The 25,372-nt window shown below is 47.6% G+C and overlaps 1 protein-coding gene across 1 annotated transcript in view; it reads left to right on the top strand.

Moving 5' to 3' along the window:
- The window catches only part of ZNF366 (zinc finger protein 366), a 63,821-nt gene extending 38,908 nt beyond the window's left edge, over positions 1 to 24,913 (top strand). Inside the window, exons 2-5 of the mRNA XM_068535488.1 lie at positions 5,987 to 7,344; positions 10,503 to 10,694; positions 20,889 to 21,063; positions 24,033 to 24,913. Of these exons, the coding sequence (XP_068391589.1) occupies positions 6,001 to 7,344; positions 10,503 to 10,694; positions 20,889 to 21,063; positions 24,033 to 24,556 (2,235 nt within the window). The 5' untranslated portion in view covers positions 5,987 to 6,000 and the 3' untranslated portion in view covers positions 24,557 to 24,913. The remainder of the gene's footprint in view (positions 1 to 5,986; positions 7,345 to 10,502; positions 10,695 to 20,888; positions 21,064 to 24,032) is intronic.
- The last annotated feature ends 459 nt before the right edge of the window (positions 24,914 to 25,372 follow it).

Genomic DNA, 25,372 nt, shown 5'->3' with positions numbered 1-25,372 from the left:
TGACAAGGCAGACCATTTATCTCTTTAGAACATATTGCTCTACCTGCCAGATGCATATGGAGATCCTTCTATTCCTGCCAATATCAGGAATGCGAGACTGAATCATTACTTGCCAAACACCTGCAGATGAAGAACTCAACAGTACAACTACATACATATTAAAACAATTATGTTGAATCATTAGAATGTTTAATTCTATGACTCAAAGTCTCTTTCTGTTGTCACAAATTCAGAAAGAACCAGGTGATCCAATAAAATCCCACTTTGGAGGAGCCTTATAACAGGATCCCTTTGTATGAACAGAGAGACGTTGGCAGTTAGTCCATACATTTCCCATTCTGTCCTTCTGTTATCCTCCCACAACTCTCCACCCTTCGCTGCTCTCAGCACTGCTTCTTATTCTTAAACTTCTCCTCCACTTGCACCTCCTCACTGCTTCCGTCTTTGTTGAGGGCAGAGCTCCAGGGCTGACCACGTAAGTAAAGTGCTATTCTCTCAAAGTAAAAGGCAAGTCAGTGTCTCCAGTAGTAAAATGTAATGTTTTCCAATGAAACACTGGAAACCTTCAAGGAATAAAGAATGTGAGAGACTATATTCTTTCATGAATTTCAGAATGAATAGAAATCAGTGTTGTAGAGTGGGGATAAAGAGATCTGCCCCTGGGATGCTGACTCACAGTGACTCTTCTAATAGCATTTACTGGACTGACCTCCGATTCCAATGAGAACCACAAAATACCAGTAATTTTATCTGGGGAATATTTATATTTTGGTGCAGTAGGTGAATTCCCAATTAAAGGGCATTATTAGAAGAATTTTTTTCCCCAAACTAAAAGTAGTTTCATCTTGGTTAAGCCTTGCATTTCTAATTGGTATTTATGGTTCAAAGGGATTTTGTTTTTGTTTTTAAAATCCATTCATTCCCCATTTCCTCATAACTAACTCTTACGGATAATACCTGTTACAGAAGACATCCTGAGTCCCATTTTCCCCTAACACGGATCAACCCAATATTTTCCTCCTCAAACCATTTGCTTCCTGACTTACAGCCTATTGGGTTTGGCGATTGAGTATATATGGAAGAAAGCCAGGAACCTTAGAACATTGTCTGACTCTAGCAATGAAGATGCGTGATTATTTGGAGGCCTCTCCCTCTCCACCCCACGTTAGTACAAAGGGTAGATGCTACCAACTTCCCAAACATTTCCTTGGGGTGGAAGAGTGCGGGGTGACCACCCACTCCTGGTTTATGTTTCCCAGTTTCAGTCCAGGGGTCTTTCTTTCTATCTGCTGCCTATTGGACTTTTCAGGCATCTGTTTTCTGACTGAGGTGCAGAATCTTGTATCCTAGCATTAGTATAGCCAGGATTTAGGGCTCACCCTAAACCTGAGGGTCAATTCAGAGAGTGGTATCCTTGGGAACGGAGCCAAGCAAGGGCACACACAAGGCGCGTAAATCAGGTTCTTCCCACAATAACTACCCGAGAATTTGTGAGTGTGCTCATGATCTGATTAGGGATGTCCCCCAAAAGTCACCTGCAGTCTAGATAATGTAAGATAAAATTAAACATTTAAAGTTCCATATAGAGACTTTAAAAACAAGAACCATTCATTCCTTCTCTCATCCCATAGCAATTTATTGAGCATCTACTTTGCATCAGGCATCATGCTGGGGACTGGAAACCCAGCAGTGAATCAAACAGACCCAGTCTCTGCCCTCACAGTCCCGCAGGCATTGCAAGAGCTGGTTTGCCAGTGTTGACCCAGCACTGTCCCCGTGTCTGAGACTTTGGGTTTGACAAACAGGTCCTCTTGTCTCTGGGAAGGTGACCTCTGATATTAAAATAGGGACAATTCCTCAGCTTCCCAACGACTGGCTAAAATAGCTCATGAGACCACCCAGTCCCCTTCGTCCCCACCCAATCCCCAATCCCTTTTGTAACCAAAGTCATCTGTTACTAATGCAGGCTTGAAGATATGTCCGTAAGAGGAAAGAGCCATAGCGAAGGGATGGGGGAGTATTCTTATACTAGAAGGTTGATCTCCACACTGAATAAATAAACTCATCCTGGCTTTACCCATTGGCCTTTTCTAGTGTGGTTCACATTCACTGCTGGGATAAGACCAGCTCGGGGTAAATGGGTAAAGCCTTGGTTTTGAGGAGGCCCAGATACCAGTCACTGTAGACCAAGAGCTTCAGCTTGGAAAACAGAGATGAGGTCAGTCAGCTTCAATCCACTGATCATCACCCCAACCCTCCTCTCGTGTCTATTCTTTCTTACCACTCAAGAGTACTACCACATTGTCCAGTGTCAATAAGCTTTCACGTACACATTCTATTTTAAGTCTCCAACAATCCCATGGGGATATCCCAACCCCTATTTCATGGATGAGAAAATCAAACCTCCAAATTAATTTGCTCATTTTCCCACAGCTGCTAACACAAAGCCAGCGTTCAAGCCCAGATCCTCAGGCTCCAAACCAACGCTCTTTGCACTCTCCCATAGCTGTCTACTTTGACAATTTCAGTTCTTTATTTTTGCACATTATTTCAGCACATCCTGGTGGGGAATGGTCTTCTAACCTGCTGGTTTTCTGGGAGCAGCCACAGATTACTGGCCAGGGGAGGGGCTGCGGTTCCCCCACCCCCTACGCTGCCCCCAGCACTCTCTTGCCTCCTACATAGGAGTCCCACATCTGTCATGGATGCCTGCGGAGCTATTTTTAGAGACAGAGGGGAGCGTGGGGTGGCACACATTCAGGTTTTCTAGGAATCTGTTAATATTTTTGTAGAGGCCGTTCAGAGTTTTAAGTTGACTGATAAATGATCTCCAGAGGAAGACATCCTTTCCCTGCTCTTCCCTTCAACACTCCCCATCCCTGATATGGATTTGTTTTGGGGGTGTAATTCTTTTACCCGCCCCCCAGGGCTCTCCTTGGCACCCTGGACTCAAAAGACAGGGATATTAATAACTAGCGGCAGCTACAGCTGACTTATGTCTCAAGAAGGTCAGGAGGAAGCAGATCTAGTTCTCCTTGACCTCTGTAGGGATTGGCAGTGCTCCTTCAGATCTTTATGCAGAAAGGGGCTGCTGTTTTACAGGTCTGGGAAAATGTCCATGGATGGATCTCAATGCTTTCTGAAACCTCCTGAGTTACTGATTTTATTCTAGAGCAGGCAGACTACTATTTTAGAGGTGGGGTATGTATATGCACAAGTCAGAAACTGGGTAAACATTTTTACCATATTAAAATAGGGAGGAAATTAAAATGTACATATGTAAAATCTCTGGATTCGGGAGACATAATTCTGCCGTTTATGTTAAAAATCACCTCAGCTCTGTTCAACAATGTTTCTTTGCTTTACTAGGTCAATGGTGACAAAATAAAAATGTAAACACTGAAAATAAATATGCTTTTGAACTTAACATTATATTAGAAGTGTCACTCCTAATACATTAAAATGAGTGAATTAGTAGACTGTCACAACTAAAAACAAAAATATTAAACAAAGACCATAATAATGTGTACAAACCAAAATAATTTCAGTTTCAAAATTAGTGATAACACTCCTTTCCAAGTAAGTAACTTTCTGGTATGATACAGCACATGGTATAAAGGTACCAGACAGCATTAGCCGTGCACTTTCAAATAGCTTTTTAACAATAAAATACACAAAAAACTCAATAAGTTATGGCCCATGTTCTGATATGTGTCTATTTTACCAATTCTCGAATCAAGCTCTCTAATATGACGTAGGAACCATTGCCATTTTTAACCAGATAAGAATAAAGCAAAACCTGTTTGCATTTGGATGGGCTCTGCTGTGGATTGCCCTAGTCACTGCAGCCTGGAACATTTCTCTCCAGTCTGAGCAGCCTTTTTGCAAATAGGATCTCCTATACAACCAACTGTGGCCAAAATGAAATTCCAGAGAAAGGAGCTGCCACTTTTTCCCCTCTATTTCAATAGGACATATTAGCTTTGTCTGAAAGCCAATTATTTTTATAGATGCAACAAATTCGTGGACCAGGGCCACCCCCTCGTTAGCTGTGTGTGAATCCAGGGCTCCGGACCTGATGAATTAGGCAAGAGATGATCTAGGAAATGATCCAAGAGCCTCTGTCCTCTCCGTCCTTGTCCTGGTCCTTTCATAGCAGCTGCACTACTCCCCTCATTTTGATGGCGTCCCCACACCCCTCCTGGACTCACAAAGCTAGACACTGCATTCTTGTACTGCTCTCACCCCTTCCTACAAGTACGTGGTCCTTGAGGCAGCAGTGATAGAAGACCTAGCATTTCAGTAAGAATTTTAGGAAGAAGGAAAAAAAGGATGGGGCACAGGCTGGACAGTCAAACTCCCCCTCTTAATTACTAAGCCCCAAACCCACAGAAAGAAGACAAGTCAGGGCTATCTTCCCACTCACGGAAACACAAAGCAAAGACTAATTGACATTATGCTTTAGTTCTCTAACACTTTCACATAACAGTTTTAAAGAATGTCCAAATATTCATATAATAAGGGCACATATTTTTTCCCTCAGTCGGATTTCTGTGTATGAATTGGTAATCCAACAAAAAAAGACCCATTTCTGTTCTAATTGTGCTATGGTTCTCAAACCTCTCATAAAGACACACACGCTATTTGGGAATATCCAGGTACTTGTAAAAACTGCATTTGCCTCACCAGGGACTACAGAAAATCACTGGTCCTCTCACCCCTGGAACCCTCACCCTGCACTGCTCAGCATGTAGTCATTCCCGGGGCCAGAGACCTGAGTTAGTCCAGAACCTATCCCAGCCCTGTCTTCAGTGGCCTGAGGCCAGACCTGACACCTGACCAGGCTGAGTGGTTCTGTGGGAGCCTCTGCTGAGCAAAGGGGACCAATCCCATTCAAGCTCAGAGGATCTAGGTAGAAAGGGCCTTCACTGGAAATGTGAAGTCAGCCACTTGGCTCTTTCCACTCGTATCCAAGTGAGGAGGATAGAAAACTGGCAAGGAGATGTGTGAAAGGAAGCATGGCCCCTGGTTTAGATTCTGGCCCTACGGGCTCTCCTAGATATACCTGATGCTGTCACCAGGACACAGTAACTGGTTCAGCAGGGAAATGACAGGCACCACAGGAGTCACCAACACCAAAGGCCAAGCTTTATTCTGAATGACACCTACGTGAAGGAAGAGACACAAGTGCAGTTTTAGAGACGCACGATCTTGGATTTTTTTCCCTGAAGTTGCTTCAGGTGGAGGATTAGAATGCATAAGTTGCCAGGATGACTCTGTAACATTGGATTATATGCTTTTCTTAATCACATTGATCTCATCTGCTCGATATACCCCAGCAGCACACTTTGCTGGGGGTGGATACTCAGAAAGTCTGAGATCTGAGTTAAGCAGTAAAGTCCCTTCTCCTGTGTGGCCTTCAATATCCCCATCCTCCAGCAGCAAAGGCCCCTAGACAGGCAGAGGCAGTGGAAATCAATTCACTTAGAGAAGAACTGACCCTAAAAGACATTTAAAGCGCCATTTGGCAGATGCAATTCCATCTCAGGCTGAAAAGTCGCAGAAGAATGTGTCCCAGTTCTGACTCCTGTTCTGAGTAGCTGTGGGACTCAAGCACGTTGCTTCATCTCTCTGGGCCTTGGTACCCTCATCTCAGATGGGGACAATGGCCAGATGAGGTCTCGGGTTTCCTCCCAATCCAGCCCACTCTCATACCTCCCCTCCTCCACCCCCAGCTATGGTTTTGTGGCTGTGATTTACACTGGAGCCCTAGGGTCCCACTCCAGGAGGCCAGTGCTTTCCACATTAGTAACCGGGTTTGCAAGGGGGAAAATATGATATTTTAAACAGCCTTAGGATAAATGGGGAGCGGTATTAAACAAGCATTACTCTTCATAAATTAGTACTGACATCTAGCCACAACCCTTCATGGAAAAAGGGATTTTTTTTTTTTTTTTTTTAACGATAAGTTTCTTTCTCTTTAAAGGAAAATTGCCAAGGATGCAGAAGGAAATGAAGATGGTCAAAGACGAGGATGTGCATTTCAGTTTGGGTGCGAAGAGGGCCCCCTCCTTCCCCCACGGCCTGCAGCCAGTGGTTTCCCGAGGAAGAGCTCCTCCAAGTCACCCCTTCCCGGAAGCTCTCCGGGGGCCGTTTTCCCAGTTCCGGTATGAGCCTCCTCCAGGAGACCTAGACGGATTCCCGGGGGTCTTTGAAGGAGGAGGGTCTCGCAAACGGAAGAGCATGCCCACCAAGATGCCCTATAACCACCCCTCGGAAGAAGCCGCTCTTGCCCTGCACCCGGAGGAGAGCAAGAACCCAGGGCCCCCAGAACTCCGCCTGCTCTTGCCGCCGCCGCCGCCGCCGCCGCCACGGCCCAAGTACGACTCTCGGATGATCGACCTTTGCAACGTGGGCTTTCAGTTCTACCGCAGCCTGGAGCACCTGGGGGGCAAGGCCGTCAAGCAGGAGCCCGTGAAGCCCAGCGCCACGTGGCCCGCGCCCACGCCCCCTCCGTTCCTGCCCACGCCCTACCCCTATTACCCCAAAGTGCCCCCGGGCCTGGTGTTCCCCTTCTTCGTGCCCTCGGCCTCGCCCTTCCCCTTCAGCCGGCACACCTTCCAGCCCAAGCGGCCCCCGGAGCCGCTGCTGCCCCGCAAAGCCGAGCCGCGGGAGAGCGAGGAGACCAAGCAGAAGGTGGAGAGGGTGGACGTGAACGTGCAGATCGACGACAGCTACTACGTGGACGTGGGCGGCGCGCAGAAGCGCTGGCAGTGCCCCACCTGCGAGAAGTCCTACACCTCCAAGTACAACCTGGTGACCCACATCCTGGGCCACAGCGGCATCAAGCCGCACGCGTGCAGCCGCTGCGGGAAGCTCTTCAAGCAGCTCAGCCACCTGCACACCCACATGCTGACCCACCAGGGCACGCGGCCCCACAAATGCCAGGTGTGCCACAAGGCCTTCACCCAGACCAGCCACCTGAAGCGCCACATGATGCAGCACAGCGAGGTGAAGCCGCACAACTGCCGCGTGTGCGGCCGGGGCTTCGCCTACCCCAGCGAGCTCAAGGCCCACGAGGCCAAGCACGCCAGCGGGCGGGAGAACATCTGCGTGGAGTGCGGCCTCGACTTCCCCACCCTGGCCCAGCTGAAGAGGCACCTCACCACGCACCGGGGCCCCATCCAGTACAGCTGCTCCGAATGCGACAAGACCTTCCAGTACCCGAGTCAGCTGCAGAACCACATGATGAAGCACAAGGACATCCGGCCCTACATCTGCTCCGAGTGCGGCATGGAGTTCGTGCAGCCCCACCACCTCAAGCAGCACTCCCTCACGCACAAGGTACTGCGGGGCCCCAGGGGAGAGGAGCGAGTCCGGGGCTGAGGGCCCAGGAGACCTGCGCCGCTCCCCACCCCTGACACGTGTAACCCTGGGCAGGAGGCGTCCCTTACCTGAGCCCAGACGTTCTTCTTCCTCACCTTGAAATGGGGGAGAGTGAGGATACTAGCCATCAAGCCCTTTCCCATCTCGACTTCTGGAGTCTCAGACCGTCCTAGAAAGAAAGAACGCAGTTTGGAGAGGAGGGTGCGGAAAGATGAAGGAAGCAGCTGCTGCTTGGGCTGTTGCTTCTTCACCTCCCAGAATCCCTAAAATTTTATTTGTGGAAACTTCATCCGGGGCGCTAGCATGAGGGTGCATCAGTCCCTATCTACCCAAGACCAGCTTTGTGCCTGGGATACACTAATCGGAGCCTTCTAGAAAACTCTAGAAAATTCTCTTGGTCTTTTTCTGCTAAAGCTGTGGCTACCTTTTGCTTTATTTTCTGCCTCAACTGCTTCATTTGCAGGTGGCTTTGAGGGCAGCAGACCTGGCCTGGGTCTGGCGGGGTCTGTGCTTCCCCCATTGAGCTGCCTAGTTGGTGGCAGTGCTCTATGGTTTGTATTATAGGAAGCATGAGAGAGCATTCTTCTCTGTTGGGTTTGGTTTTACCTTCCCCAGCCTCAGGTCTTCAAGGAGAAATATAGGCCCGTGTGTCTAAGTTCAGCCTAGTTTGCAAACAAAGCCCTGGAGTCATTCAGGATGAACTAAAACAAGGCCCCAGTGCATTCTTGAAATCTTACCCAGCTAAGCTAACTTGGGTCTGCTTTGAGCTTCCAAGAGGGGAAGTTTGCCCCACTGACCTCTACTCTCACACCCTTGACCTCAAGTGGTTTTCTTGGCAGAAGAGACTTCTAGCAAGCCAGAGTTTCTAAAACATTCTTTCATTCTGAAAGGTCAGTGGAGGACTCTGCTCAGCCAAGATAATATTTCTGCTCTGGCATTGTGGGTTTCATTTGATAGGTTAGGACCAAATATGGGCAAAATGCGTGACTGCCTTGTGGGCTCTGCACAAACAGCTGCCCTGCAAAAGGCACCTGAGATGCATCCAGAGAGGAGGTGCCCGCCTAGTGCAGGAGCCATCAACAAAGAGCCTGAACTGAGAGTCAGCCAGCAGGGGGGCCATGTGCTAATTTCAGGGACTCCTACATGTGTGGAAAAGGAATCAGAGATGCATTTTAGAACAGATAAAAATTCTGTAAGATGGTAGAAAATGAACTCAAAATGGAGAAAACAGCCTGGTATCTGAAATAGGTCTTGTTTGAATTAGGAAGCAAAATGCATTTTAATTAAAGGAGTCAGGAAACAGTGAGAGGTAGCATTTACTGAGCACTTGCTAAGTGCCAGGTACTCTACTTCTCATTTAATCCTCTTCAACAACTGTAAGAGCTACCTATGGGTATCGTTACTCCAGATTTGCAGATGAAGACACCAAGCCATGGGGAAGTCACCCAGCACCTCTGTCTCTAGCACCTGAGCTCTTGAACACAACTATCAAGACTACTCCCTCCTTCCCTTCACCCAGCAGCTCCGCAGGTCCCCTCTCTGAGATTTCATTGATCTTATTAAAGACACAGCAGCTCCCTTTGTTCCTAAAGCTGTGTCCAGTCTCTCATTTACTTGAGGTCTAGGCCAGCCCACATGTGAATTTTACTTTGTTCACAGAATTCTTTTTAGAGAATTCCAAAAACAGTGATAAGTAGGTACTAACTAGATCATAACCAAGTATAGGGACAATCTTGAGAAGAAAGATACTGAAGTAAATTTTAAACCCATCAAGAAAATAGTTTTTATTAATTTAATACTTTTTAACTCACTGTTTGAATATGCAACACATTTCAAAAATTCGTCTTCTTAGGAGGACATTAAAATTTAGATCTCTTCATTAGCATAAATCCATACTCATCTGCAATCATCTAGACTAGACAGTATTCCAGTTAGAAAGAGCCCCCGGGGTCTCATGTCCCAGCACTTCAACTTGAGATGAGGAAGCCTTCACCAGGAAAGGCTGCGGGACTCATTTAAGGTTATGTAGCCAGTAAACAGCTGGGCAGAGACCCAGACTCACCCTTTAGTGCCATGGGCTCACCTAAACTGAGGAGTGGTACTCTCTTACCGTGTCCCAAATTAAAGAAATGAAAATATAGGCAGAGGGAACCTTGGAACCCCTCCTGCCTTAGGTCACTATGACTATCAGGCCATATGGGTTTTATAAGATACAGTTGTTAGCTAAATGACTTGTTCTAAACCTGTAATAACCTTAGTTTTAATACCATGGTTCTGGGTCCTTCCAAAAAGTCATTCTGGGTCAAGATTTCTTGTATCAGCTGTTTCAGAGAAGCACTGGTTAGTCAGGATTAGGTAATGCTCTACTCACGCCGTGAGTCCCTAGAAATGCTTTCAGTTGAGGGCATTGATGCTTAAGTATTAAAACACTTCACAAACAGCAAGGGAACTAGAAAATCTCCTTCTTTCCCGTTTTCTAATTCAGAAAGCTGTCCTCTGCCAAATTGCTCTGTCGGACAGAAGCCGGCTTGGAGGAGGCTTCATAGCCAAATCACAGAGGCCACTGTGGCCCGTGGGAGCCCAGGGGACCATCTCAAGTGGCGATTATCGAGTTGTAATTTTTTGAAGTGTGGATGTGAGTTGTTCTTCTTGGATTTTCAAGTCCATTAATGAGAACTCAAGAGAACATTGGTTTTCATATGGGAAATGATATTATCAGTTTAGGGGGCTTTGTTTTTTCATTATCATGAAAGCCGGATTAGACTCATTTCACATACCATTCATTCCATGGTGCTCTTACCAAAATCTTATTAATCCCTGAGAACTGTTACCATAGAATTAACCCCAGCAGCAGCAGGAACAACAAAAGCAGTAGCTTTCTCTTCCTCTAACAGTCTGGCTAGTTTATGGTTTTTAGAAGAAAAAAAGGATTACGTAATCAACACTTTTCAAGAAAATAGTAGTTTAACAAGGCTACAGCCACACCATTTGGAACTCAACATCTTTCACCAAATCCTTTGTGGATTTATGTGGCAGAGAGAAAAGCAAAGACCGCTGTCCTGATGAAAGTCTGTTACCTGCTAACCACGGTTCTTTCGCCTCTTGCCCCCTTCCAGGGCGTGAAGGAGCACAAGTGCGGGATCTGCGGGCGGGAGTTCACGCTGCTGGCCAACATGAAGAGACACGTGCTGATCCACACCAACATCCGCGCCTACCAGTGTCACCTGTGCTACAAGAGCTTTGTGCAGAAACAGACCCTTAAGGCGCACATGATCGTCCACTCGGACGTGAAGCCCTTCAAATGCAAGGTGGGCGGCTGCCCGGGAGGAGCGTGGAGAGGGAGGGCTCAGAGGGCTGTGCAAACGCGCAGGAAGAATCTCCAGGGAACCTTCTACTCAGTCTCATCAGAGGGACCTCTGCGGCTCAGAGTAGGTCTGCGGCCAAGCCCAGGCCTGTCTGCTGCTCTGTGCCTCTCTCCGCCGCAGCTGTGCTCAGCTGAGCCCTAGGAGCTGCCCTGTGGGTCTCGCGGTGGAATCAGTGCACAGGGCGTGGAGACAGCCAGTACAGGGAGCGCTGAGGGTGGAAGGCCCATTTGGGGAATGAGGTCGTTAAAGGATGAAGGTGGTTGTGAGAGCTGGTGCTCTAGAAGGCAGCAGTCAGGTGTAGCCCTCTTCCCCTTACAAGCCAATGAGTAGAACACAGAGAGGAGTCAGAGAAGCTTCCAGCCCTGTCCCCTTCCCTTCCCTCTGCCCCCGCTCCTGCCCTCCTGACACTTGGACTGAGCACTGTAATTTGAGGGCAGGTCTCCCGGAGGGGATGGAAGAGATTCCAAGGCTAGCCCCTCAGGTGACCTCAGAGATGCTTGCGTCGGCCGAGGAACAACTGTGTGCAAGGTCAGCTGAAGTGCTTCTTGTTTATTACTGAATATGAAGGAGCGTCTTCGTTACAATCTCTGTGTCACGTTAACTTGGTGGGGTTTTTATTTCATGCGCTAAGGTAAAGTGTGAGCTGGAGATTTGTAAAGCCCAAGGCACTGACGGGTATGATGCAGAAATGCTCAGGCTTCCCAGGCTGGCTCCCCTCCCCACATTGTTTCTCTCCTCCACTCCTAAGATGAGGAGGAAGCTTGCTCAGGATTGGGCAGTTTAATTCAAGGAAGGTACTGGCAAGTGACACCTCAGTCACGAGGAGAGGGCTGAGGGGGAAGCAGAGGGAGATCACCACGTTCAGATATCGTTAGAGCCTTTCTGTTTGAAACGGATTTGCCTTCTCTCTGTCCTGCGTGTCTGATGGGGTCCAAATGATATTCTTTGTCAACCCCTGTTTCTGGAGTAGGGTTCCCTGCTTCCAGGGGCTGTTCCTGCCTTAATCCCTCAGCAGCATGTCCCCCCACTTGAAGGAACCCCCTGTGAAGCTGACTTCTTTCCTGTGCTGGCCACTCCTGGACGGGGTGAGAGGGGTCAGGAGCCAGAGCTTCCCTAGACCTGTGTGGGCATTCTCCGGAGGTGGGGGAGGGAGGGGTCTCCCTCCAGCCCTTTTCCTGCCACCTACTTGTGTTTCCCCTCCTTTCCTTCAAGTTCCCAGTGGTTTGAAAGTCAACTTATGTCCATCTTGAGTGATCTGAGCTGAAGGGGGAGGAAGCTGCGTGCAGGATGGTGTACGTAATTCGCAGCGCCTGGTGGAAAATGAACACGGGGCCCCCTTGTTCAGATGCTATTCAGAATTTCAAGACGATGAAAGCAGAGCGTAACACCAAACCCGGGACACTTCTGAGTTCAGGGCCTCGTGTGACCACACAGGCCACACACCCGTCAAGCCAGGCCTGACTGCGGGACCCTGTGGACTCCACAGACCAGCTCTTCTGTCTCCCTTTAGACATGCCTTTGGTTTCCCTTCCGCCTCACTGAGTCCCTTGAACACTTCACTTTTAACAGAGCTGTTCCCGCCTGCCGGGGGTTTACTGTCTCCTACAGTAGAGGTGCCATCAGGGGCTCATCGCCCCTCTTCATTCCTTGTGTTGAGTTTACTCTTGGGCTTCGAGCATGAACTGTATTTTTATCAGCTGGTGGCGGGGCACATAAAGTCGTTAAAATATTCAGGAGCCATTGCATAGTTTGTAGTCCCCTAAAAATCCACGTCCATCCAGCCCAGCCGACTCCCTTCTCCACCTCACCAATTCAGGGCCAGCAGTAGTGGTTAAACCAGGCAGAAAACATCTCTGAAACAGAGGGATACGTCAGGGCAGAGCCAATGCAGGAGAAGGGCTTGCCAGCTGTGTGTGATTTGGGGGCACAGAGGCAGTCCTGTTTCTCTACCTCAAGGGCCTCAGAGGGGCCTGGAGGATCTTGGACCAAGTGGTCCTTGAGGATTTAGAGGGTTCTCTCTGGTACCAGTGCATAGAGACCGGACATGGTGGGACATGACGGGCCCAGTGATGACAGGCCTCCCTTCACCCCAATGATAGCACACCACACAGGGTTCAAAGGGTGTCTGCTGGTCAACTACACAGTTCAGAAACTCAATCTGACGTCTCCTTGAGGGTGGATAAGGCTCCAGATATCTGGTCACACCATCAAACCCCATAAGAGAGGGGCTTATAGCGTGAAGTGCCAGCTGTGATAGAATACAGTTTAACTCTCCAGTGGGAGTTGGGCCTGGCACAGGAATTGGACTGGTCATCTGCAAAGGTCACTTCTTCCTGAGCAGCAGTTTCTCTCAGGAGACCACAGGAGGTCGGAGGCTGCCTAGAAGGCAGTATGTATCATTTGAACAAAAAGAACTGGATGTTAAAGTGTATGTTTGTCAAACTTAGGTGGCCCCTCTCCATTCTTAGACATTCCTGAAATAAGAACAGGTGTCAATCACCTCGATCAGGAGCCCTCTGTCCCCTGGCGAGTGCCAGAACATACTGCCAGGTTCTTCCTCTCTTTGTCCCCATCTCCCTGCAAAGTGCCACCTGCTAGGTGTCCTCTTCATACCATCACCCTTCTTCATTTCAAAGGAGTTTCAGAGCATGTCTGAATTTACAGATTATGTAATGGGGCCCTGTGTATTTATAAACTAGCTCCAGATCCCACTGTGGGATAGGCCATCTCCAGATGGTGTCCTGTGGACTTTGCTTCTTACTCACGTTGTGCTGTATTCTTGGAAATCTGGCCCTGGGTAGGGGTTCCTGGGGTCTGAGAGTTGGGAGAGGAACAGAGGGCCATTTGCTCATCACCATGCAATTCACGGCCCTCAGAGAGGAGTGGATGGCTGGCTACACGGTGATGCTGGAGAACGGGCCCAGACAACTAAACCCGAGCTGTATTGCGGTAACAGGGAAGGGTTATTCCATTTATGTGACTGACATGGCTGGAAAAAAGAGGCAGACCTTGCTCCAGCCATATTCCAAGAGTTGACTCCATCTCCTTTACCCCAAAACTTGCCAAAAAAAAAAAAAGGGAGAGTCTTTAAGTAACAGATTCTAATTTCCTGGGATTCTCACCACTAAAAATTCTTCCTAACATAAATCCCTCCCGCTGTGGCCACATGAACTGGTTCTCTCTGGCCCTGGCTCAGTGGAAACAGCTGTCCACAGCAAACAGAAACATTCGTTTACTGCGGGATTAGGCATTAACAATAGGATGGAAAATTCGAGGAGAGGAAAGGTTTCTGGTTTTTTTTTTCTTATAAAAAAATTACTGCCCTTCTGGGTTCTTTTGCTATTGGCTCGACTTCTGGACTGCTTGCTGCTTGGAGCCAGCTGGAGTTTCTCCAGAGACCTGCGCCTGTAGACTTAAGCCATGTTTCAGAAATATGCTTCCCAGATCCTGCGTAAGCACGCAGGGGTTGATTTGGATGCTATCCTCGTAGCAGCCACACTCCATAATAGCAAAGAACCAGCTGCTGTCTTTGGGAAACCTGTCCAGGAAAAGTAGTCATCCAGAATTTCCGGGACAAATTCTCCTTTGAGATGGGTGAAGCCGGGGGCTGCCTATGTTATGAATCACCAGGTCATCTGCAGCCTGGCCCGAAGCAGAGGGCTGAAGGCTGAGGCAAGAACAGATAGAAAAGGATGAGGTCTCCCTGAAAAGGGTCCCCACCGCCTCTGCCAAATTGGCTCCATCTCCCCCCTCCAGCTCTTGGATGCTCTATCAGGGGAGAAAGCCAGTGGGGACTTGTAGGGGCCCAGTGCTTGGGATCAGGGTTCTCAGGCTGGCATCGAGGGGGTTAAGGCAGTGACCAGATAGCAGCCTTTTGGCAGCAAAGCCCTCCTCAGCAGAAGGAAGGATATAGCTGTATGAACTGCCTGCTTAACAATGCCCCGCATGTCCCCAGGGGCCCGCCTGCAAATAGATTTCATCTTGCTTTCTCTTGTACTTTTCAAAGCTTCCTGTTTTCTCACGGTCCTTTTGGACAGTTTACAGTCTCTCTCTCCCTCCCTCCCTCTCTCTCTCCCTTTGAGGAAAGGAACACCCTTCTTATTAAAAGAGAGAGAGAGAGAGAGAAGGATGTAAGGGAAGGGCAGTTTAGCGGAGGCCATTCTCCGAGGCTGCAGGCTGCAGCTCTTTGACCTTTCCTCTCAGAATAGGGAAACACAGGCTTCCTGGTGCATCGCAGTCTCAGTAGCGTGCCTCTTTCTGGCTTTGTGGGCCTCTGGCCCCAGCCCAGTGGTTGCCCACTGCCATCACTATGCCTCTGTGCACAGAGACTTCTCTGTGACTCTGGCTGTCAGCGCTGTCTCTGGGACTCACAGGAAGTTGCCTGGACCCGGGAGGGAAGGGGCGTCAGGAGGCCAGAATTAGGAGCTTCTATGAAGATAAGGGGACAGGGCCCCTGCCAGCTGTTTGAAGGGCTGACAGAGGATCAGAGAGCCAGATAATAGGCTCCCCAAAGCCTGCAATCTAGGATGAATCTTCTCTTTCCATCCACATTCCCAGGGCTGCGTCAGCCACACCTGCTTCCATTTCTCTTATGCCTCAAGTAACCTGGCAGGTATTTACTCAATACCTTAATGTTGAGGTCCTTCCTTAATGTTCCTTCCACATAATTTGGTTTAAAAAGACAGTACCCTTATCCACAAAGAACTTGCCATTTCTAGAATGTAAAATGTACATGATAATGATAGTAATAAGAGCTAATATTTATTGAGCTCTTACTATTTGCCAATCCCTTTACCTGAATCAAAAACCTTCGTAGGAGGGGCTTCCCTGGTGGCTCAGTGGTTAAGAATCCGTCTGCCAGTGCAGGGGACACGGGATCAAGCCCTGGTCCGGGAAGATCCTACATGCCGCGGAGCAACTAAGCCCGTGCGCCACAACTACAGGGCCTGCGCTCTAGAGCCCGCGAGCCACAACTACTGAAGCCTGCGCGCCTAGAGTCCATGCTCCGCAACAAGAGAAGCCACTGCGGTGAGAAGCCCGTGCACCGCAACGAAGAGTAGCCCCCTCTCACTGAAACTAGAGAAAGCCCGCGTGCAGCAACGAAGACCCAACGCAGCCAAAAATAAATAAATAAAATAAATAAATTTATTAAAAAAAAAAAAAAAGCCCTTCATGGGAAACTAAGATTATCATCGACATTTTACAGAAGAGAAAATGGAGCAAGTTCTGTATCCTTCTGGGGTCTCCCCACCGCCTCTCTGCTCTGCCATCTCAAAGCCTCATGATCCATGCAACCCATCTTTAAAGGACAGTCCAAAACATTTGTTCCAATTTTCTATTACATTTCGAGGTCCATCCCTCTCTCTCTCTCTATTTATGTATTTATCTTTGGCTGCGTCGGGTCTTCGTTGCTGTGTGTGGGCTTTCTTTAGTTGCGGCGAGCAGGGGCTACTCTTCGTTGCAGTGCGTGGACTTCTCACTGCGGTGGCTTCCCTTGTTGCAGAGCACGGGCTCTAGGCGCAGGGGCTTCAGTAGTTGTGGCGCACGGGCTCAGTAGTTGCGGCTCGCGAGCTCTAGAGCGCAGGCTCAGTAGTTGTGGCGCACGGGCTTAGTTGCTCCGCGGCACGTGGGATCTTCCCGGACCAGGGCTCGATCCCGTGTCCCCTGCATTGGCAGGTATAATCTTTTTTTTTTTTTTTTTAAATATATTTAATTTGCCTGTCTTATGACCTTATTACATATTAGAGATCTTAACTCTTTTTTGTTTTGAGCTCCTGACTTATTTATTTAAAAAATTTTTTTTTGGCTGTGTTGGGTCTTCGTTTCTATGCGAGGGCTTTCTCTAGCTGTGGCAAGCGGGGGCCACTCTTCATCGCGGTGCGCGGGCCTTTCACTGTCGCGGCCTCTCTTGTGGCGGGGCACAGGCTCCAGACGCGCAGGCTCAGTAGTTGTGGCTCACGGGCCTAGTTGCTCTGCAGCATGTGGGATCTTCCCAGACCAGGGCTCGAACCCGTGTCCCCTGCATTGGCAGGCAGATTCTCAACCACTGTGCCACCAGGGAAGCCCGGCAGTATATTCTTAACCACTGTGCCACCAGGGAAGTAAGCAACAGACTTCCACCTCTCTCTTTAAAAGTAGGTATAAAAGTGGGTATTGGTGGAAAAACTGATATTTAACGTCAGAAGCACACTAATACTGCTCATTAGAGCAACTGAGAGTTCAAAAGGGCTGGACTGGTTGAGATGACCACCTGCAAGATGAAATCTGACTCCTTATCACTCCAGCAGCTTCCTGTACCAATACCCAGCCTGCCTTTAATCTCCACAGACCTTGGCAGCAGGTGATTCAGCAAGTCTTGACTTGGGCAAGCTCTTAGCCACATGTCTCATGATTAAAGGGGGCCTTGTAGATGACTGCTTTTCCCAGGAGAAGAAACTAGAGTTTTGATGCTCCCTCCCAACTTTTCTTCCTTCCCGTCTACTCCTCTCCTCTACTACAAGGATTCTGCTTAGAGCTCACACTCAAACCCCACCTGAGGGTGCCATCTTTAATTGTCCCAATCCTCCTTCTGTGGCCCCTCTTCACTGATGGTGACTGAGAGACCTCTCCAAATTTCACAGACACAAAATATATCCATACGTTTGTGTATAGTTATGTGAGGACCATCCTCTGAGAAGGATGAAGAGGCCAGGTGTTCTGGATAAGGACCAAAGGGCTTTGTGGAAGGGTCAGAGGCTGAGAGGAAGAAGCTAAGGGTGCCAACCGCTGAGATGTGAGTGGTGTCCAAGTACTTCAGGTCCTGAGTTAATTGTTTCTATCCTTCTGCCACTGAGGATTTTGGTTTGCAAACTAATGTGTATAGCTTTAAAGGGGGCACGAGAGAGAGTTGGTGATGGCTGCTTTGTGAAATTTTTGCATAAGGAAGTGATATTTTTCCTGACTTGGTTGTTTATTTCCTAACCATATAATTAGATATTCATTAAGTGTTACTATGTGTGTAGCCCTGTGCTTGATACTGGGGTTGGCCTTAGAGAAGAGGAAGGTAGTTCTTATGTTTCTGAATACTACCTGGGACACCTTTTAGTGCCCTAAACATCTTTCAGGGTTGACACATTATTGCTTAGCCCTGGGAAAGCTCTCCATTGGCTATCGGTAGGCTATCATAAACCATGAAGGGTAACTCTGGTATATAAAAATTAAATTTTATCAACAGCAACAAAATTAGTCTTCTTTACCAATCACACATCGGATAATATAGCTGACCAGCCATGTTCCACAGTGGATCTTCTTCCCTGAGGCTGTAGGCCTTGACTTCAGGAGACAACATCATTTATTAAAATGATAAAACATCCTAATATCTCCATATACCACTAAAATGTCCCAGGAAGTTCAGTACTGAATGAATTGATCCAGAAAAGCATTAGAGTAGAAAACACACACTCAGCTATGATGATCATAAAAGGTTGCTTTTCTGAGGCTGAGGAAGAATCTGGAAAATACCCAGCAGTAGCCCTCTTTATGTGTGCACATGTGTGTTGGGTGGAGGTAGGGTGACGGGGGACGGGAGCTGCGACCTCAGGCAGGTGAATTACAGGATCTGCTCTAACCCCAAAGTTACAGCAGTTGCAGCAGCAACAAGCAAGCAGTGGATCATTATCACAATAGTAATAGTTACTGTGCCTGTAGTTTAAGGTTGATTGAAGTGTCTGAAAATATTTAATGAGGAGACTTTATTCTTGTGTCAAAACAAAAACAAAAGGCACTCCACATATTCTTCAAGGTTAGGCTAAAATTTCATCTCCTTTATAAAACCCTTTCAGACCAATCCAGCTTCTAATACCTCAGCAACCACAGATGATAGCTAAAAGTGGAATATCACCCTCCACGGAAGTCATTGAAGGAAGAAGGCACCCATTTCTTCCTTCAGTTCTCTCCGTCTGGCCTATAGGACCATGAGACCCATCCAGGCTTGGACTAGTGCAGTGGCCTAATTGACCTTCCAACCTCTATCTCCCCTCCACCTACATGCCTTGTGCTTAACTACCCATGGCTTTTGCTGTTTTCAGATCTTCTGCTGCGATGTGCCTCACCCCTTCACTCACTCCACAGAGACTTACTAAGGAACTATCATGTGTCAAGCCTGGTGCTAGGCAGGGACTGTAGCCGAAAGGCAGGCAGAGCCTTCAGAGATGCTGCAGTCTAATGAAGGACTGTTCAGCTCAGCAAGTCCAGCAGCAGCATTGCTCCAAGTAATCAGAACTGTCCCATGAAACCAAATGAGATCTATCTTTTCCAGAATGACCCATGACTGGAAATACCTAATGTAGAAGCTCTAGATACAAATTTTTTTTTCTTAGCCAGGATGGAGAACTGGATAAACTAAGCTAATAAAGAGAACTCTACCAGAACTCTCACACATGGGCAAAACTGAGCCACAGGCTGATATATCTTTATAAATTGTCTTGGTTGAGAATAAAGAGAAAGCAAGTATCCATACTTTCCCCTAAATTAGACCCACTGTCTCAGCTTTTCCCCTCTTGGGTCACCTTTTCCAAATGAATGTGGTGAGGGGTGCTCTGAATACTCAGTGTGGGGTACCAGTATGCTGAGTTCATTCTCACTAGTAAGGAAGTAAAAAGGGAAAAAGTACGTAAAACCCCCAAATAGGAATCATTTAAAAATACAGAACCAGCCGTTTATTATCCATGCATGGATTATCTGTGACAAATCTGTAATCCCAGGATGGCTTCCTCTTACTGCCCCGCATTCTTTTAGGCTAATCTCCCAAGGTCACAGTTGTTAGGTGTACCCATTCTTCCAAGTTCAGCTCAGCTCTCACCTCCATAGCCACCTGAAGAAAACACTGTCTTCATTAATAAAAGTTCAACCCAGAACCTCCACGATGGCCCTGAAAACATCTCTCGGTGAGAAAGGAAGACCAGTGTCAGCTTCGGAGGATGCCGTACCCCGCATCCTCTCTCTGGGCACCTCTTGCTTCATATCACTACCCTCATGACATGGGCCTCTGAGGGTGGGAAGGGAAAAGGGAAGGAGAATGTTCCTCCCTTAATGCTCTGGTCCCAGCACAGACACAGAATCCTCCTTTGCATTCCTCACAGCACAGTCAAGGAAGGGCTGGAGTTTCCAAACCCTGCTCTGCTGAAGCTTGGGGACAAGAAAAGAAAGGAAAGCACCCCAGAACAACTGCTTCTGTCTTACACCATCTGCATCTGCACACATTGCCTTTGAAAAGGCAGTTCTGTTCTTCCCAGAGGAGCTGGAGAACCACTGCTGTGGTCCATCATGCATTTGCAATTTGATGGAAATAGAAATTTTAAAAAAGTGAATAAAGTATGTTTGCTTTTTGTATACCTAGGATGATATTTTCAGTACTTCAGATCTCTACCCAGAGAAAAGACACACTCCTTCCTTTTAACTCTGAAAGCCATCCCCAAAGTTAGCAAATTTAAAAATTAGAAAAGCATTGCCTGAGATAGTCTAACAGAAGAGTTGTACTGGGGGGACACGGTAGGATGTGGTGATTGACGGTGTGGCCTCTGGTGTCCGAGGACCTGAGTTTATTATCCCAGCTCCAGCTGTGCGCCTTGGCCAGTCTTTACTCTTAATCCCCCAGTTTGTCCATCTGTAAAATAGGGATGAGAACAGCACCCATCTCATAGGACTGATGTGGGTTAAATGAGAAATTCCATGGCAGACTTGGGACGGTGCCTTCCATATTGCAAACGCTCCATAAATATTAAACAAGTCATCGTATCCTTATCATTCAAGTGAAGCACACTTTGAGCAATTGCTTTCAGAGCAGCTTTTCTCCTTTCCAAAAGGTTGCGTTCAAAAGAAGCTTTAATAGCTTTGCAATTTTTACCTTGAGTTTAAAAATCCCAATACAACAGGAATAAAATCTCATGAATCCATCCCTACCTGTTCCACCTCTGAGCCTGGGCTCAATCCAACCCCTCCTTGGCTTCCATGGGGACAGTTTCTTTGGAAGCAACTTAAAAATGCCAAGATCCAAACAAAGTAGCAACACATCCATCCTCACACAGGCCTGGGTGTGGTCACCTGGGCAGGGTCCCCGCCTTTGAGTAACCTGTGTTCTCTTCATCACTGTCTTCACAGCTGTGTGGGAAGGAATTCAACCGGATGCACAACCTAATGGGCCACATGCACCTGCACTCTGACAGCAAACCCTTCAAGTGCCTCTACTGCCCCAGCAAGTTCACCCTGAAGGGGAACCTGACACGCCACATGAAAGTGAAGCATGGGGTCATGGAGCGGGGCCTCCATTCTCAAGGTAATCACCCTTCCAGGCCCGTGAGTAACAAATGGGAGCTGAACTTGTCTTTAGGGAGCTTTACTTTGGGGGGTTATTCTTACCGTCATAAAAGGGAGCATAATTTTCAAGCCCACAGCAGAGTAGCAGGAGGAGGTTGGCAGAGTTACTGTAACAAACGTAAAGCTGATATCTGAAGGTAGTAAGTAAAAGTGAATTTTAGGGAGTAGATTAGAATATCATAATGATGCCAGTCGTTACCACTGTTAGTTCTTTGTTCCAGACCCTGCAGCAGGTGCTTGGTCTCTGTGAATCTTTATAGTAACTCCAGGCTGGAGGAACTTCTGTTATGAGGCTTTGAAATATTAACTTGCTCAACTGAAAAGTAGCAGACCGAGAATTTGAACACAGACCTTTCTGACTCTAAAGCCTTATTGTATCCTCTTTATCACACTGCTGCTAAGGGGCAGGTCTGCAAGTTCTGCCGTCAGCAGAAGTGTGTTTGTAGCAGGCTAGGTCTCGTCTATCTGTTCACAACCAGAAACTCGCAAGGACAGTTTTCCTGCTTGGTAGGGCTGATTGGCCCATAGGCAGAGCACTGAGTCTCCCTAGCTGAGTCCTAACTGAACTGATGAAAGTTTCTGCCTCCTTCATCTTCTCGGTCGCTTCCTTAGCAGTGAAGAGTTTATGTTCCACATGTACTGGGTTCAGTAGGTTGTCCTTCAATAAATGGGCAGTAAATGCTCTCTGTCCAATGCAGTGTGCTATATGCCATGGCAGATACCAGGGGAATGAGACCATCTTCATTCGTCCTCTGGGAGGTCTGTGTGTGGGGAGAGAAGACACACATATATGTAACTTACAGTATCATGTTAACTGGCTGACATGTTCTGATTCACATATGATCCAAGCACAGGGTGATGCACTTAGATATTATTGCTCATCCCCAATGTTCCACGAAGTAGACTGTGTTATTCTCATTTTATGTAAATGGAGACCAAGGCCAAGAGGTGTTACATAAACTGCTCAAGGTCAAACAGCAAGTCTGAAGGCAGAACTGAGATTCTAACTCAAGAATTTCTGGCTCAAGCCAGTGCTTACTGCACTGGGTAAAAACATGGGTGGTTTGTTCATGTTTGCTGCTTCTCCCACCCCTTTACAAAAGAGGTGGTCGACTAGGCACCCGTATTCATGAATAGGATGCACGCGTGCACACCCAGCATGAAACAAAATGATTGTAGCTTTCAGATTTCTCAAACACCCACTGAGTTTATGGTGACTCTTGGTTGAGAGGAAACTGTGATCATCATAAAACAAGGCCTGGAATTTGTACAAAAGCCCTGAAAAAGTTCTGGTTAAAAAACAAAAGCACTTTATTTCGCTGAGAATGTTCTTTTTCTGAATCATTCTTTGCATCTCTAGTTGCCTGAACTACTTCCCAAGCTAGGCCTGGATTTTTCCAGAATAGGTGAAGTGTGCTCAGTCACCAGGGCTAGAGACATAGAAGGTGATGAGGAGACAGTCCTCCATCTGAAAGCCTGACTTGGTCACCAGGACTCACCCCATGTGGATACTCATATCCTAACAGGCACCTAAAGACCATCATCCTTCTGGAAAAGTCAAGAGCATCACCGTATATCAGAGAGTTGCTTTGAAAGTTTTTAACAGACTTTCAGCAATTTTAATGTTTTCAACTACAAAAGGTGTTAGCATTTCTCCACTCTAGGTTTTGAAATGGCTCAAAAATCAAGACCCAGATTAAAAAGATCCTCCCTGTGCCCCTGACAAGATTAAAGCTACAGACAGCTTCACCGCCTGACCCCACCATAAAGCAGGCAGCACCGGACATCGGCTTTCTTTGTGCATCCCCACCCCAGAAGCCTGCTTCCCCCTGTGCAGCAGGGTCTGGCCGCACCCCAGCCCCCTCCCTCCTATCCCTCTCTTCAGTCCTCCCCGCCTGGTCCTCAGGGCCTGGCTGCTGGCTTACCACGGGCAGACAGCTCCGAGATCAAATCAGGTGGAGGCCTACCACATGCCTGTTGGCCGCGGAAAAGTCCATCCCTACAAGGGCCTTCAAACTGAGACTAAAAATGAGACCCTCTTACATCACTGTGCCCAACAGCAAGGACCCTTGTGGTGGGACACAAGGGCTTTTGAGCTCCTCAGAGGACCTTCCTGCGCCCTCCCTACTCTGTCTATGCTTAGGGGGCCCAGTTATGGGGTGGCCCCCTTGGTCCCAAATGGAATATCTGGGGGGTTTTTCAAGATGAAAATATCTTTATTATTGTTTTATTTTTTTTTTCTTATGGTTACAATATGTGCTCGCTGTTAAAATAAAAAGAAATATATTTGAAGTGAAAAGGGAAATGTAAAAATCACCTCATAGTTAATCATTTTTGAGATTTTTGGCATATGTCCTTCCAGATATTTTTTGATATATAAAATAGAATCTACACTATTAATGTATATGATAAATAATATATATGATAAATATATATTTCTTTTACTTAAAGTATATAGAGAATACCTTTTATGGTCAGTAATAGGTCTCTACATCTTCTACACATAGAAGCACCTTCAACACACATAATACCTTCATTGTATGGAGGTACTATTATTTATTTAAACAAACCTCTATCGTTAAATTGATCATTGTTTTCACAGTCTCACTATTAAAAGCGTGGTGATGAGCATCCTTACATATACATTTTGTGCATCTGCCAGACTATTTTCATAGTTCAAATTCTCAGTAGTGTAACTGCTAAGTCAAAGGTGTGCTTATTTTTAAAGCTTTTCTCGCATGTTGCCAAATTCCCCTGAAAGGAGTCCTACCGATGTAGACTCCATCTGTGACAAGGCCCATCTCTCTACAGCCTTCCTGGGGATTTATCTATTTCTAAAATGCAAAAGCAAGCTACACTAACCGGCCCTGGGTTCCACCCAGCGACCTGAACGCTTCCCGGGGCCTGAACGTGCCTTTGCTCCGGCAGGTTTTGGAAGGGGGAGAATTGCCCTGGCGCAGACGGCGGGGGGCCTGAGGAGCCTGGAGCAGGAGGAGCCCTTCGACCTGTCCCAGAAGCGCCGCGCCAAGGGGCCGGCCTTCCAGTCGGACGGGGAGAGCGCCAGGGGCAGCTCCTGCCACGAGGAGGAGGACGACGACAACTGCTACGACGTGGAGCGGGACAGCCCGGGCCTCGGCCCCCGCCGCCCGCCGCTCTGCGCGCCCCAGGACCTGTCCGCCAAGCCCGAGCCGGGCCCCAGGGCGGACGCGCAGGCGGAGGGGGACGCGCCGCCAGGGGACCTCCAGCCGAAGAGCCGGGACAGCCCCGGGCCCGACGGCGGCCGGGAGAGAGAGTTTGCCCGCAGAGACGAGTGTCCCCGCCTCCGGGCCCTGCAGAGCGCTCGGCGGGGCCCCTCCTTTTCTGATTACTTGTACTTCAAGCACAGAGATGAGAGTTTAAAAGAATTACTGGAGAGGAAAATGGAAAAACAAGCAGTGCTTTTAGGGATCTAAGTGGACGGTTGAAAAATTACACTTGGAAAATAAGCACTAGGCTGTGCAAGTACAGCTTTCCGCATGAGCTCTCATTTGCTGGAGACCGGAGAAGGGCACGAATCTTTACAAATGGCTCAGACTAAATGAGCAGGGGCGTCCTCAGTCATGTAAACGCTTCTCAGGTCATGCATTGGGCCCTTGATTTTTAACACACATGCAAGGTCTTCTTCAATGTTATTTCATGGATCTCCAGTGTAATAAACTGTACATATTCTTCTAGACATCTAACTGTAAGCTGATGCTGAGGTGCTTTTAGAAATTATATTTTCCATCGACTAATACGGTAAATTTCTTTCTAGTTGCAAAAATATGGTGCTTGACATGTTACCTTATTAATGACTCTTTAGTTGAATGTGTAAAAGGTATAATATTTTTCCAGATAGATGAAAATATTAGTAGTTGTATATATTTTAAAATTTGCTTCATTAAATAATCAAAAAGCGCCAGAAATGACACAGGAGGGTGAGTTATTGAAGAGGATGTTCTCAAGTAGTTGCTGCAGATGTAAGATAACATTTCAAGAGAATAAGAAGAATTTTGACTAAGGAAAAACCAGCAATACTTAGATTCCTGCCTGGGTCTGCCTCGTTTGGCTTCTGCTACGTTCATCAGATGTGGCATTTGGAGCATATTTTTAGATGGTCCGACGGTGCTCAGCGTCTGCAGGCTAACCCCATGTCCTGAGCAGAGCTCCCTCCTGGAGACCTTGCTCGAGGCTTCATGCCCCATAAAGCAGCTGCAGGAAGAGTTGTCACCCCATGAGCAGTGGATTTC

The sequence above is a fragment of the Eschrichtius robustus genome, chromosome 2 (assembly GCF_028021215.1).
Source record: "Eschrichtius robustus isolate mEscRob2 chromosome 2, mEscRob2.pri, whole genome shotgun sequence".
In the NCBI taxonomy this organism is placed as follows: Eukaryota; Metazoa; Chordata; class Mammalia; order Artiodactyla; family Eschrichtiidae; genus Eschrichtius; species Eschrichtius robustus.
Note: the sequence above shows the minus strand (reverse complement) of the source record. Positions and strands in the feature narration are given on the sequence as shown.